Source organism: Xyrauchen texanus, chromosome 39, assembly GCF_025860055.1.
Source record: "Xyrauchen texanus isolate HMW12.3.18 chromosome 39, RBS_HiC_50CHRs, whole genome shotgun sequence".
Taxonomy (NCBI): Eukaryota; Metazoa; Chordata; class Actinopteri; order Cypriniformes; family Catostomidae; genus Xyrauchen; species Xyrauchen texanus.
In genome coordinates this window covers 26,792,910-26,808,093 of record NC_068314.1, presented here as the reverse complement: position 1 = coordinate 26,808,093, position 15,184 = coordinate 26,792,910, and the positions used below count along the sequence as shown (strand labels likewise).

At 37.6% G+C, this 15,184-nt stretch overlaps 1 protein-coding gene across 1 annotated transcript in view; it reads right to left on the bottom strand.

Annotated features, from left to right (window-relative positions):
* Window positions 1-13,537, bottom strand: part of LOC127632373 (ataxin-7-like) — a 46,352-nt gene extending 32,815 nt beyond the window's left edge. The window contains exons 1-4 of the mRNA XM_052110928.1: window positions 13,396-13,537; window positions 11,028-11,129; window positions 7,420-7,629; window positions 7,186-7,254 (exon numbers count right to left, since the gene is read on the bottom strand). Coding sequence (XP_051966888.1) covers window positions 7,186-7,254; window positions 7,420-7,621 — 271 coding nt within the window. The 5' untranslated portion in view covers window positions 7,622-7,629; window positions 11,028-11,129; window positions 13,396-13,537. The remainder of the gene's footprint in view (window positions 1-7,185; window positions 7,255-7,419; window positions 7,630-11,027; window positions 11,130-13,395) is intronic.
* Window positions 13,538-15,184: the final 1,647 nt, after the last annotated feature.

The following is a 15,184-nucleotide window of genomic DNA, read 5'->3' as shown; positions in this document are numbered from 1 at the left end:
AAATGAATTAGAATTAAAAATGAATTCTAAAACTTAGAACACACAACTGCAGACAACAGTTAAGGGATGTAGATAGCAAGTCCCACCTTACAGGTAAAAGAGCCAATCACCTTTTAGATACAGACATCGCCTGTCAATCAACTCGAGAACATTCATGCACATTAGCTGTAAAAGCAGGGAAAATTGCTTTTTTTTTTTTTTTTTTTTGCATAATCTGAGGTAAAGCGGCACTACTTATTATACATGTGTTATTAGATTTTTCTACTGATTTGAAATATGTTCTTTGTTTGTAATCTTGACCAACCGTTTTGGAGATTTCGGTCTTTCTCAATTCAAGTAAATAGAAGCTGCACTTTCATGATTGGAAATAGTCTCCCGAGAGCATTCCAAACATGGCCGATAGTGGACTGGTTTGCTAGAAATACTTTGGTCTCACTCACATGCTCCTGCCTATCCAACGCAAGCCTCAATCTCCTGACAGATTAAATGGCCTGGATCACCTGCTTGGCTTCTCATCATGATTTGTGAATCAGAGGAACTTTTGATCCTGATCCTGAAATTTTGATTCTGGCTGATAGAATACGCACTTCAGGGGAAGATATTAGATGAGTGCTCGACGGGAAGAAAACGCTGCATTTTTGTGAGGTTCATGAATTATGTCTGTTTAACGAGATATCTGCATATTTGCAGACTGTATACAATAGAAGTTTTATCATTAGAACAGTTACAGGGAACGGTTTAGGAGAGGGAGAATGAAACAGATGAGCACTTTAACGTGTCTGCTGCGAACCGTTTAAATTACACTGTGTTGCACATCAGTCTATTCTTGTAGTAACACAATGGCACATAACATCAAAACAAACCAAGACTGGTTGTTTACATGTCTCAGTCACTTCACATGCAAGCAGGTGATTCTCAGCTCCCTTGAGAAACAAATTGGCCAAAGGGGAAAATGTATCGGCTGATGCAATAATTAAAAAAAGTCAGAATATCGGCCAATTTATCGGCCTCTGCGATATATCGGACGACCACTAAACATAAGTATTCATAACTGTTTTCTATTCAAATAAATGTTAGCATTTCACAATTAATGTAAAGAGATTGTAATTTTACAGTGTGGGGCATAAACATAACTGCAGTATATAACTTGTAAAAGTGTAGCAAAAGGGCAATTTAAAAATAAAAATAAAATATAATCAGATCTGTAAAGGCTGATTTCAGTGTTTTTAAAAAAACTGTGATTATCGGCCTAAAATTTCGGTGCACCACTATCGCATACATATCAATATTTGATGTGAAGAGCTCCCAAATGAAAAATTCAAAGACATTGCATTATGGCACACGAGAGCATTTAATAAAATGACTTTAGAAGTCAATAGAAATTGTCTGTTTTATTACTAAATCATTACACAAAAAGCTTATCATTGGCCTATTGTCCCCAGAAATCCATTCAGTATTTTCATCTTTTTTCGTCTTTTTAGTTGCTTGTTTTATCTAAACATACATCAGATAAGGCTCGTCTATCTACATACTCGAACGTTTTTTGAGTCTTAAGAAGATGTGTGCCTTCTCTTGTTAAGTACTGGTAAGTGCCTCCTTTTTTATATGTGTTAATTGATTGCACTTCAATAACGTGTTAAATTCAAAGCCCCGATATTTAAATAACTTCTAACATTTACATCAAATTTGTGATTTCATAAAGATGCTAAATGATTTTAGATTAGGGTTGTCACAATAACACAATCAAATCTTACAATACTATACCAGCTTAAGTATCACGATACCAAATCGTAGCACATGATAGTGTGTTAATTCTTAACAATTTATACAAATACAATGTAATACTTTTCAAATCAACCAAATCTGCAAAACTCTGCAGACAAATCTAGTTGCAATGCTGCATGAGATTGTCATAGCAAAGGTGGTTCTTAGAAACTAGCCATTCCACTTGTTGCTCTGGAAATGGTGAAAATAACTGATGGATGAACTGGGAGAAGGCTCAAATGGACTAACTTGTTACATACTACATTCTTAGTTTGGTGTAATAAATATATATATATATTTTTTAAAGTCACTGCATCAAAACAGCCAGTTCAAGTGGCTTTATACTTTTATTCCATTATTTTTGTGATTGTTTGAATGTTGGTAACATAAAAATAAAGATAGTGTGATGTTGAAGAAACTGGTTTGAACAGCTGTTTCATTATTATATACGCTTCAGCCCCTCTTCTGGTTCACAGCAGCATGAATGCAGATTACACACAGGTTTGATCACACGGCTAAGGGACGTGATCAAACCGATCTGAGTGTGAAGTTTTCAACACCATGCATTTGTTTTTGGAAAAAAATTAAACAAGTGTGTAACAATTCAGGAACGGAGGAAGCTGGGACCGGCTTGACAAAACACTTAGACATTTAATGTTGTACTTTTCAGCATCACACAATAAGGCTTTTCAGCAGTAACATTCACAACACGTGCTGCTTTTCAGCAGACACGTTAAAGACAACATCATACACAAAAACATCGCTCATGCATCTCTTTGTCCCCGTCTGCTGCTGTCTCCTCAAATACTGTCACCGCCCTTCATTGGAATGTGAGACCAGTGTGGCACACAGGTGAAACTCATCTGCCACTTATCTTCCTTACCTCCCTCTGCCCAGATGCCGCTCTGCCCCACCTTGCTCGCCACAAAGTTCAATGTTCGACTTTACAGAGAAATGGTAAATCTGTAAATGTTAAGATAAAGCACTTAAGTTAAATGAAGTGGCACTAACTTGTGTATCCGAAAAAGTAGTGGGATGTGACCAAAGGTGTTTAATAATGTTGCTGGTGTTTCCTGTTTTGACTTGAAATCGCTGTCGATATTAACAGCAGATGGGTTTTTCCGGTCTCAACAGGCAGAACGCTAATGAATTCCAAATCTTGCTATGCGACTTGTGTTTTTTTTTTTTTTTTTAGTTTTTCAAAGTTTTATTTAAATCCATATTATCCCTACCACCAAATTCAGATGTGTGTGTTTGAAGCATGGGAAGGCCAGAAATGAAAAATAAACAATACTATATAAGGGGGTGTAACGTTCAATGGAAAGGAGGCGGCAAGAACCGGCTTGTCAACATAAATAATATTTTCATTATAAACTGAAACAAAAGACAAAACACACACATAACGGACATGTCTGTAAACGATCTCTCTCTCCAGCACAATCCTCCGCAGTCGGCCTTTATCCCTCTCGGAGGCTTGATAAGCCTGATAAGGGACCGTGTGTGTAGAATCACGACCCGGCCCTGCCCTCCACCCCGCCACAGGTGTATATTCTAAAAAGCATTTTGTGCTCTTAAATGGCAATTTGTGAAGGGGACACCACTCGAAAAGACTACATTTTTAATGTTAATAACATTGCACCAATACTTTTTATCTTCCAATCTGATTTCGATATTGGAAATCTCAGTATCGGCCGATACCGATCCCGATCCGATCAGTTTAGAATATCTTTACATTATTTTGTGGATCTAATTGGGTGTGCTCTTTAATGTATAAAGAAACACAAACCTTCTTTCAAATTTCAACATGTATCTGGACTTTTGTTCAATTTAGTTGTAAGATATCAGCTCATTTTTCATTCACATGGTTATTTTTTGGAACCCATATAACTTAAATTGTATTATAATTTGTAAACAAATGATAATAATAATATATAATAGTAATAGATCTCAATCGTGCATCTTTTGTCATGGATCCACCAGTCTCTCTCCCTCCCTGCCAACACAGCACTCACTCTCCCCTGAGTTCTGATTACACGCACCGGCATATCATTATTTGCTAATCAAGGACTGCATATATATACCCCTTTCTCTTTCTCTCTTTCTCGCACGCACGCAAGCGCGCACACACACACACCTCATCGATAGTATCTCTGAGACGCCACACCTTTCTACTGTGTCAAACATACCAGTTTCTTCATTATTGCCTGCAAGTATCATAAGACTGTTGTGAGTTATCTGTTCATTGTGTCTATACCCTGTCTGGATATTACTCGCCTGCTTTTTGCCACTCTGCTTAACTGGATTTACTCATGTTGTTTACAGCACTGTTTCAATTATCTGTTCAATCAACCCTGCTACGGAGTTCATATCTCTGCCTCCGTGAGTCTCTCCATGACACCTTTAATTTTTAAACCCTCAAGCTTTTATTTTGACATTCTGAACTCCCCAGGAAGTCCTGTAAGTGTTTGTTTGTAGGCAAGTTCACAGTAGTGTAATTCACTTTTTATTCAAATTCTGGTAAAATGCACCTTCGGAGCCATTCTAAATGCAAATAAGTGAACCAAACTATTGAGCATCTACATCTGAGATGTTGCTCGTGTGTAGCGCTCAAATATTGCGCACCACTGTGAAGGCTACAAATAGGCACAGGCTTGTCAACAGAGCAGCGCCATTCACTAACACTCTGGAGTTGCACGTTCATTTTATATCTTTACTTATAAAACACAGCATTTGTGATTCACAGAGCTACTGACTGTCAAGTGGCTTTGAATAAAATGCAGGAGTCGTTTGGATTACTTTTAATTGTGTTTTAATAGTTATTTTATGTAATTTTTTTTGAGCTTGACAGTAACGAACATGACTAACATAGTATCGGATTTGGATTGGCCTCGTTGGACTGATACCTGATCCGTTTAAAAACGTCAGTATCAGAGCCGATACCGATCCAGGTATTAGATCGGTGCATCCCTAAATCTTATTGCAGACATAGGATAGGTCTGATTCAAATTAAGGTTTTAGTGGAAAATAATATTTACTACTATACTGACAGTACTACCTTTTAAAAAATACAGTGGCACCGTCAGTATTTTGAAGCTTTAGTATCGCAATACTACCATAGCACCGGTATACCATGCAACCCCTTTAGATGTAATAATGTCTTCAAAACTCAGATTAAGACTCATAAACAAAGACTGGCCTGCACCATGTTTGTTTATCTGCAGAATCTGTATTACCATAGGCAGTTATGTCTTTGTTCAGCTCTCAAGTCAGTGGAAATGCAGGTCTTTTCATAGAAAGGTGATCACCCTCCTAGCTCCATTTTAAGAGAGGTTAAAAAGACCCCAATAACAGCCTCTGGACTGGAAATGAGGATGGCCTCCATCACCGTCTCTATCAAACACTTTCAACATAGAAAGTTTTTTTAAACTGCTCAATGTAGTTTTGCAGTTTTAGTGAGATTGCCATGGACATGGTTTAGGCAAACTGATTCAAGAATAACACTACCTCTATCTAGTGCACAGTCACAGATAACAGCAAACTTTTCTCAATATTAGGTTGTAGAATATGAGTTCTACATATTCCCAGTGCTCTCTAGTCAAGGCATCAAAGAGATAATAAATGGAAATTCTGTAATAATTTACTCACCTTCGTGATGGTTGAACCCTGAATGACTTGTAAGGAATAAAGACGCAATAAAAGCAAAAGGTGACCGAGGCTGTCATTCTGCAAAACATCTGCTTTTGTGTTCAACTCTTTAAAGGAATAGTTCCCCCCAAAAATGAAAATTTACTCACCCTCATGCCATCCCAGATGTGTATGACTTACTTTCATCTGCTAAAGTCAAACAAAGATTTTTAGAAGAACATCTCAGCTCTGTTGGTCCATTCAATGCAAGTGAATGGTGGACAGAACTTTGACACTTTAAAAAGCACATAAATGCAGCATAAAAACAATCCATACGACTCCAATGGTTAAATCCATATCTTCCGAAGCAATATAATATGTGTGGGCGAGAAATAGATCAATATTTAAGCACTTTTTTATTACAAATTATCCTCCCCGCCCAGTAGGTTGCAATGTGCATGAAGAATGTGAATCGCCAAAAACAAAAGAAGAAAGTGCAAGTGAAAGTAGACATTTATACTAAAAATTACTTAAATATGGATCTATTTCTCACCTACACCTATTATATCACATTCAAAACATTGATTTAACCACTGGAGTCATATTAATTACTTTTGCTACCTTTGTGTACTTTTTTGAGCTTCAAAGTTTTGGCCACAATTCACTTACATTGACTGGATGAACAGAGCCAAGATCTTTTTATAAAACTCTTAATTTGTGTTTAGCAGAAAAAAGTAAGTCATACACATCTTGGATGGCATGAGGGTGAGCAAATGATGAGAATTTTCATTTGTGGGTGAACTATTCCTTTAAGGCAGATAATGTCTACATCTACAACACCACTTTTGCTGCTTTGAATACATCCTCAAACATACAAATTTCAGACATATAAATAGCAATAGTTCCATTCTGGTTTAGTATGTCATTTTTTTTTCTCTTATGAGATCCAAAGGTTGACATATCTCAAATTCCTGTGTGAAACTTTGGCTCTTCCAGGACCTAACCAATATACTCTACAGTGCGCAAAGGAGCACACGATGGCTCCACTGTTTTCCAATGCAAATGCACTGTCAGATAAGTGCCCACACTAGTACAGTATGTCACCTCTTTGCATTCAGACAGAAGAGTGTGTGAGATGCAATTGACAACAACTTCATGACAACTTAGGATAAATCCAAAATCAACCGAAATGATCTAAAGACAGATTTCCTTTCTCTAAACAATGGTCCAACATAGGCCTGCCAGATGAGTCAATAAAATGCTAGATACATTTTTAAAGGGATAGTTTGCCCAATAATAGAAATTCAGTCTGATTTTAAGACATTCGACTTAAAAAAATCGTCTTTTATAGTAAAATTAGTGTCTACCCTTAACTTCGCTCCAAACACTGGGTGGACAATAGTGTTTCTGCATGCATACAACTGTCAAGTATGTGCATTTAAACAGGAAAAGATGTCATTAGGTATATAAATGGGTAGATATATGTGCCATTTATATAAACGGGATGCATTCTAACACTCTCAGTCTAAGTAACATTACATTTCTAGGTTGCAGGTTACACTTACTGTATGTACAATGCAAAGTAACTAATGCCATTGTGCTCCCCTACTGCCTACGTATATACACATCTAACAACTCAGTTATAATTAATGCAACGATTATAAACAAATTAGTTTTCAGAAGCTGTGCTGTCAAAAGTCAGCTGCACTTGTTTCAAAGTCAGCCGGTGCGTGAAAAGTGTGCGCACACCACCAAAACAAAAACACACCTTTGACCAGAGTAAGCTACAGTACTCACCGTCTCTGCAGAGTCTCATGGCTTCGCGATTTTTCCCCCACTCTTTCAAACTTTCTTCCGATTCTGTACCTGAGGAATAAATATGGACCGAGTTACACAAACAGTTACACTTGCTCGCTAGTTCTCTCGCTACCAGTCGCGTTTCTCAATATTTCAAAACTACACGCAATCGAGAAAAAGCTCGCGATCTGACGCGGCTACCCGTTTAAATGCAATGGCGGCCGAACAACTCACCGTCGCTCCCGTACAGTTTCACAACATCGACCCAGCTGCTCCAAGGCTGTCCCGGCAATATTTCAGGACTAGGCAGGGATCTGCGCTCCGCAACAGTCGCCATTGCTGTGGAGGCTTCTCCCCGCTGCTTCAGCTGCCTGGCCGCTCTGCTGCGCTGCTGCTGCTGCTCCCCCCTGACGTCATCATCGGCCCTTTCCGACATTCTTTCCGCTACAATGTAACACAACAACAGTGAGCGTTTAATGTGGCCGATCGTATTCCTTTAATGAATGACATTGAACTGAAATCGTAATTCATTCACGTTCTCTGTGTTGTGCCTCGGGATGCGCGAGCTCGATTGTCTTTTTTCCTGTGATATGAGTCGAGCGTGCAGCACGCGACGGCGTTCCTAGAGACATACATTATATGTTGGGAGATTAAAGAGATAAAAGTTTAAGGAGGACCTCAAAACTTCCTTTCACTATGGCATGCGGGAAATACAGAGGGAATCCGGATTAGACCTGAGTGAAGGGAGGATTTTTTTGCCGTGTTATAATATCACGTTTATTTTATCAAATATGTTCAAACATGTATTAAGTTATCAAAGTGAATCAATTGGCATTGCAATTCCACATTATCTTACAATTGGTGACCCAGAATTTAGGACATGGCAATAACTAAATGTGCCAGTAAATTTTTTTTTTTTTTTTTTTTTTTTTTTTGCAAATACTCTGAAAATTAGATCAATTCATTTGTATTTCCAAAAAACATGTTTGATTTACAAAAAGTGCAATAGTGCAAGACAATACTGCATATTGCAAACAATGGAGAGGCTTTTGGAACGTTTTCAGGCCCTTAAATGACAGCCAGAGATTAATCATTTGCTGGGTTTCCATCCCAAATTTTTTGCATTTATTAAGCACATTTCTAAAAATTTGACTTAAGAAAATACAAATTGTTTTGTGTTTCTATCCATAACGTAATGCGCATTATCATGAGGGAGCCGCCTCGTCATGATGGGGCAGCTGAATGACCTCTCCCTGCATTGGGGACAGTTTTATTTGCAAGATTGGAGCAAATATCTCATTTTATTAAATGCATCTACGAGACAGCACAATAAGTGTAATATATGATATAAAGTGGGCTGAAATAGCTGCGATGCCCACACACCCCATCGGTCTCCACATACCTGGGAGTGCCCACTCTCAAAATTGTTCTGGCGGATTGTGAGGACCCACTTCATTGACCAGATGTGGGTTAAACACTTCTGAATGACAAGCGCTATGTTCAAAGAATTGTGTGCCAAGGTCGGACCTTTCGATGGGCTAGTCACATCAAGCTATCGCATACTCATAACACATGCACGAATGGTCAAAACACAACAACAAAAAATCCACCTCCTCCTAGTGCATTAAATTGTATGCGAATTTAGAAAGTTTATTCGCATATCAAGCGTTTCCATTCAGGATTTCTTATGCACAATTTGAAAATGTGCATAAACATAGTTGGATGGAAACCCACCTACTGTTGATGCTCTCAGCATTTCTTACCCACACAGGTTTTGGGCATATCTAGAAATAAGTGTGAAAATAAATGTTCACACTTTTTTTTGCATGCTCTAAAATGTATTTACTGAAACTGATCAGACACATAAATAAATCTGATTTTTGGAACACAGGTATAATAAATACATTCTAGGCCATTTCTCCACTTGTAAGAATGTGTCTCATATACACTCAAATATGTCGAAGACAATTCATACCGAATAAGAACAGATAAGAATAATAAGAGACAAACACATCTAAATTGAACACAGAATAGCTTGATTTGGAGCTTTATGGAATAAAATAATGGGTCAGTAACTAAAATATGTTCATAGTCAACATAGATGTTTGTATTTAATAGATGTAAGAGCTGGTTTATGGAGATCACCAAAGATCAACTTTGAGAGTGTTTTATAATGTTTATGTGTATGAACAGTAAGTACAACATGCAGGAAATAAATCACATTCAATGTTTGCTTGCAGAAAGAAATTACAACTTTTTGCAAGGACTGGTGTAAAAAAATCCCTTCAGCGTTAGCACCAATCCATATTACATTTAGAGCAATACAGGTGAATCTGCTTAAAGGGTCTCATCTTTTATCTATCTATTAAAAAACCCATTACAAAGTCACAGTATGTTAAAGATTTAGGCATGGCCTTGAAGATTTGGTATTTTCGTGCAAGCATGCGCTAAGTCTAGGTGCAATTGGGTTTGGCAAAATTGCACGTGCAAAGCGCTAATGACTGGGTTAAGTGCAAATTAATTCTGAGGTTCTTCACCGGTTATTGAACCATCTGCGTCCTATTAAAAATTCCATTCCCTGTCAAGTACCAGCAATATAAACTAAGACAGCCCATTCATAAAAACATTGGTAGTGTAAATGGACTGTATGCAATCAATTTGAAGAATAGAAATATGGACTTACTTTCTTAAGGGCATTAACTGCGTCCTTGTTGAATGTCAGGCATATTTCTATGACACTAACTTGCTCCTTTTATCCTCATTGAAAATCAAGATTTGGATGTAGGCCATTAAATTGTAGAGAATGTAAGTATAATTAATCATACTGATCAAGTGACACAAATAATGGCTAGTATTAACAGTGATCGTATCGGCCATCTAGGTTAGGCTGTGGATCGAGGGATTGTTTATTTTTTTTGCACGCACTTCTCTTGACTTCTACTGATCAATTTTGCCATACAAATTACATTTATTTATGAAACAAAAAACTTGAACCAAAAATATTTCTAAATTTAAATTACACTTTAAACTAAACAAAAATATAATCAAAATGAAAAGGGATAAAAACACATTTTTTATAAAACGAACCAACTTAAAAATCACTCTATGACAACAGGTGGAAAATTACTAATACAAATTATGTCATAAATGCAACTAAATAGAATAATAATAATAGAAAAAAACATGACCTCTAGCAAGTTTTAAACAAATCTCATACATTTGTGTTTCATTAAACAGCTACAACAGTGATTTTTTTTTTTGTTCCACGTTATATTCAGAGTTTGGACATGGACTTTATTACCACCTGCTGGTGGAATCTCTAAACTGCAAATGCAGAAACTGAGTTAAGACTTTCCAATGAAAAAAGTGCTTCTCAAACGTCTTAGCACAATTACCTCTATCTCAGGCAAATAGTAAATTGTGTTTTGTGCCACTTGTTTAACATACAATACACTCAAAGTTTGCGCACATACACCCAAAGATAGTGCAAACACTCCAATCCATGCTCACTTGCACTTTGCGCTGGCATGAAAATTGAGCTTAGAATTAGCGCTCTCGCGAAAATTGGTAAAGATGTTGCACACAGTGGATGCAAGTAGCGATGTGCAGCCATGGAAATAGTGCCCATAGTAATAATAAATCTTCAGTTTCTAATAGACTGAAAAATGAATCTGAAGAAAGCCACTGCTGTTGATTCTGAACATCTTACACAGCTTCCTAAAAAACTGTGCAAAATTAATCTAATTTTCTCTTATTGAGTACTACAATAATTTGGGTGGGGTTTTACAGGAGACAGCAGCTGAAATTCATATGATTTTTGAGCTGTAAACAGTATCTCATACCTTGTCAAAAGTAAAAAAAAAAAATGGAACAAAACTGGTCAAGTCAGTAGATCCTCATCAGCTTTGGTGATTCCAGACTGCTACACAAGCTGGTGAGGGAATCTGGACAAAGGAGACATAAGAAAGGGCAGGGCACGTTAGCAGCATTGTTTTAACACTCTGAGTAATAATCACTGTTTGGCCATTAGCTGTTTGTCTTTTAACAAAAGAGCCTTCACAGTCCAAAGCCAAGCGAATCTGGCTACAGCTTTCTGCTCTAGTGTTTTTTACTGGTACAAGATCTACTTATGGACGAGCCCGTCACTACAGAGTAATCCAATCCAATAATGACTATCCCTGGCTAAGCATCTGAGAGCCCTACAGTTGACAGTCTGATAATCCGTCTCAGGTATACAAGTGACCAGAATGAGAACAGACCAAAAAATAAACTTTTACACTGTAAATCTTGAAGTTAGCAGTCTCCTTGGAAGGCCTGTGATGATTATGAAATTTGGATGGCGATTAATTGTCAAACTAATAATTGCGATTATGATGGGGCTTTCAGGATTAATTGTCACATAAATGGTCATATTTCTAAAGGTGCATGTGTGCTTCATACACCTTAAGAAGTCAATTTTACATATTTAACTTCAAATATATAAATCAAATAATAAAATAGGGATATTTGAGGCTTTAAAAACATATGAATGACATAATGTTTTAAATATCAAAATATTTCTAAATACTTAAAATTTAGTTTTGGTCAATTTTACATTTACACAGTTGTTTTCGGAACTCATATTCTCTCTCTCTCTCTCTCTCTCTCTCTCTATATATATATATATACACACACACACACACAGTATATAAGTTTTTATATATTTTATGTTATATTACATTATTAAATTATGCAATAGTAACATATTTATATCCTAATTTTGTCACTTTACATGCAATTTTAATGCTCTTTGATAAAACCCACAAATCTTTATTTCTCATGAAAAAAACCTTTGAGATTTTGTTTCATAATTTTATCACACTACAGAAATAGAGTAAGTGTGTGTCTCTGTGACTGCGTAACATTAAAACTGCGTGTATGAATTCGCTATGACCAGGTACATTACATGATCATTTTAAGTGAAGCTGGAGCACTTTGCCTTCACTATCAAAGTTTATATTTTGTTGCGAGCCTCTGCTGATGGCACACGCATCAGAGTGCTTTTAAAAGCACTTTTTGTTCTTCTGGACAGGGGCTGTTCAGGAGCTGCTGATCAAATAACTGCGATCAGGTAATTATTTAATAATTGCGACAGGCCTAGTCCTTGGGAATCATAATTTCATGCTCAATCCCATACACTTCCAAGCATCATCTAGTACTCTGTGTATGCATCAAGCACTAGGAAGTGTAATCGAGCTATAAATCACGATCATGCCTATAGACTGCAATTGCAAGATGTACAGTGAAAAAGGTGTTGTATTTTGGTCAGTTCTTGCCCAAATCAAATGGGATGGCTTCAGAAGAGATTGATTAAACCACTAGAGTCATATGGGTTACTTTTATGCTGCCTTTAAGTGCTTTTTGGAGCTTCAAAGTTTTGGTCACCATTTACATGCATTGTATGGAACTACAGAGCTGAGATATTCTTCTAAAAATCTTTGTTTTCTGCAGGAGAGAGAAAGACCTCTGGGATGGCATGAGTGTGAGTAAATGACAAGAGAATTTTCATTTTGGGGTGAACTATCCATTTAACAAGGCTACACAGACTAAAAACAATTCATATTCCAGTGACTTACTAACTGTTCTGATATCTGTGAACTAGTTTTTTTTTTTTGTTCGTTTTTGTTTTTTTAGACAACACATCATAGATTTGAATTAGCCTACAAAGCAATACCTAACAAGCGCTAACCTTTGCCTTCCCCTTCCTACCAATGCTCAGTGAGAAGTTTAGAACCTGGTTCCCCTCTCAAAAATACCATGTCCTTGAACTTTTAAAACAAGTATTCTGTTAATTGTGTCTTCATCGAACCACTAATATGGCTCCATTAATTTCAAGTAATTTCCACTTGTTTGCATCCACTACGTTGTTATGCACTTAGGAAAGTGAAAGCAATAATGACATGATCCTATAGTTGATAGAATGGCACCCACAACAACTTTTCTATGAGGACTAAACATAGCGGGTTTGTCATAGAGCAAAATGGGCCAAGTAAACTCAAGTATTACGTCATCAAAATAAAATGTTACAGACATAAGAGGGGGAGGGGCGGCAGCAGGTTTAGCTTCCTCGCTAACTGAGCAGCTGAGTGGCACTGCTGCTGGAGCATGCAACTGGCTAACTGGCAGAACAGACATTAGCAGCTGATTTCGATGCCATCATTACTCTCTTACCAATGTCCTGGACTCCAGACGTCCCGGTAGATCTCAAAAGAAAAAAAGGCGCAGGCTTTAGGGTGTATTGAAAATTAAGATCAGCTTAAAGAGCGAGTGCAGCGCTCAGTGACTGTGGATGTCTCCACCAGGTGCTTCCATGTCTGTTTACCAGGCAGCATTCTGGGACAAGAACGTCACTGACTGATTCCAGCAGCACGCATGCACCGAGCACGCCTGTCACTGGACACTGTGGCTGTGTTTCGAAACCTAGTCAGTAGCCTAACTAGACTGCATTTCTGGCCGTCTCACGCGCGTTTGGAACGTTCAAAAACGTTCTTGAACGGCATTTACGTGGTTGGAATGTTTAAACAGCTGTTTTGTCGAACGTGTCGAGTAGCACCTAATACAATTTTTGACGAATTGAAACGAGATTGTTATGAATATAGACTAGTCGTCTCTCCAGTGGTATTCTACGGTGGCCAAGGGGTGCACAACACAATAAAATTAGCAAAGCAAACAAAACTTGAAGCCACAATAAAACGGCATTTATGCGCCCTTGAAGGGCACCTCGGGAAGGGGACGTCACTCGAAAGGTTGTTCCAAACAAAAAGTAAGAAAGTTAATTATTTCACAAAGGGCCCTTTCACGCGACTTTTAGTGAAGGCTACATTTAAACTGTGATACCATGCTCCCTTCAGAGTGCCCACATCAAGAGCTCTGTCTTTTGAAGTGAGAAGGGCATAGGGATGATCACTTTCAATTGGAATTCTCCCACACAGTGGAAATAAGCAACAACACGACAAAATTAACAACACAATTAATATTTGTAACACGTCTTTGTTGTTTTTTCCCGTTGTGTCGCGGCTAATATTTTAATTGTTTTTAGATTTTGTGTAGTGGTTTATTTCCGTTGTTTGTTTTTTGTGTGCACTTTCAGCTTTTATTTGCTTTGCTAAGTTTAGTGTGTTGTGCACCCCTGGGCCACCATATTCACTGTATAAAGGTCCTAGATCTCACATATAATTTTCACAACTCCCATTATAGTTTAGAAGTTTTTTTTTTTTTTTGTCCATTGGGTATTTTCTTATTATATTTTTTAATGTTTTCCATCTAAACGATTGAAAATAATAATAAAAAAAAGTTCAACCAATTGAAGACTGTACTTCTATCCCTCAGAGCCTCTTTTTTTCCCCCCTGTCAACAATTAAATGTAACACTAATCTAAACTTCATAAACCCAGAAATGCTGTCTAGGTAGGCAGCTTTCTATATTTTGAAACACAGCCTGTTACTTCATTTCCCTCTAACATTAAATCTCAAACTGCTTACTGAGGCGCGGCAGAACCAAGAACACGAGTTGTGAATTAAACGTGCTATGGTTTTGGTCATTTGCTTCGCAACAGAGGCGGGGCGCTGCTGCTGTTTGACTCTCGCTTGCACCAATAACGTTTTTTCGAATAGCTTTTGGATACAGTTTTGGACAAATGCAGAGCCGGCCCAAGGCATTAGCGAACTAAGCGGCTGCTTAGGGCCCACGTGGCCACCAGGGGGCCCCCAAGACCACATGAAATGATAGCTTGATTTATTTTTTTGTGTGATAAACAGTCAATGGACAATGGTAATTATCCAAAAACGCAATATTAAACGCAATATTATGTTAACGGACTGCAGGATGCAAGCGCATTCAGACAGCAAAACATTAATATCACAAGAAAGGACATATCCTCTGGTGCAGAGAAAAGGAAAAAGAAGAAAACAGAGTAACAGTAAAAACAACAAGATAACTTTATGTTAAGTAGCTAGGCTAT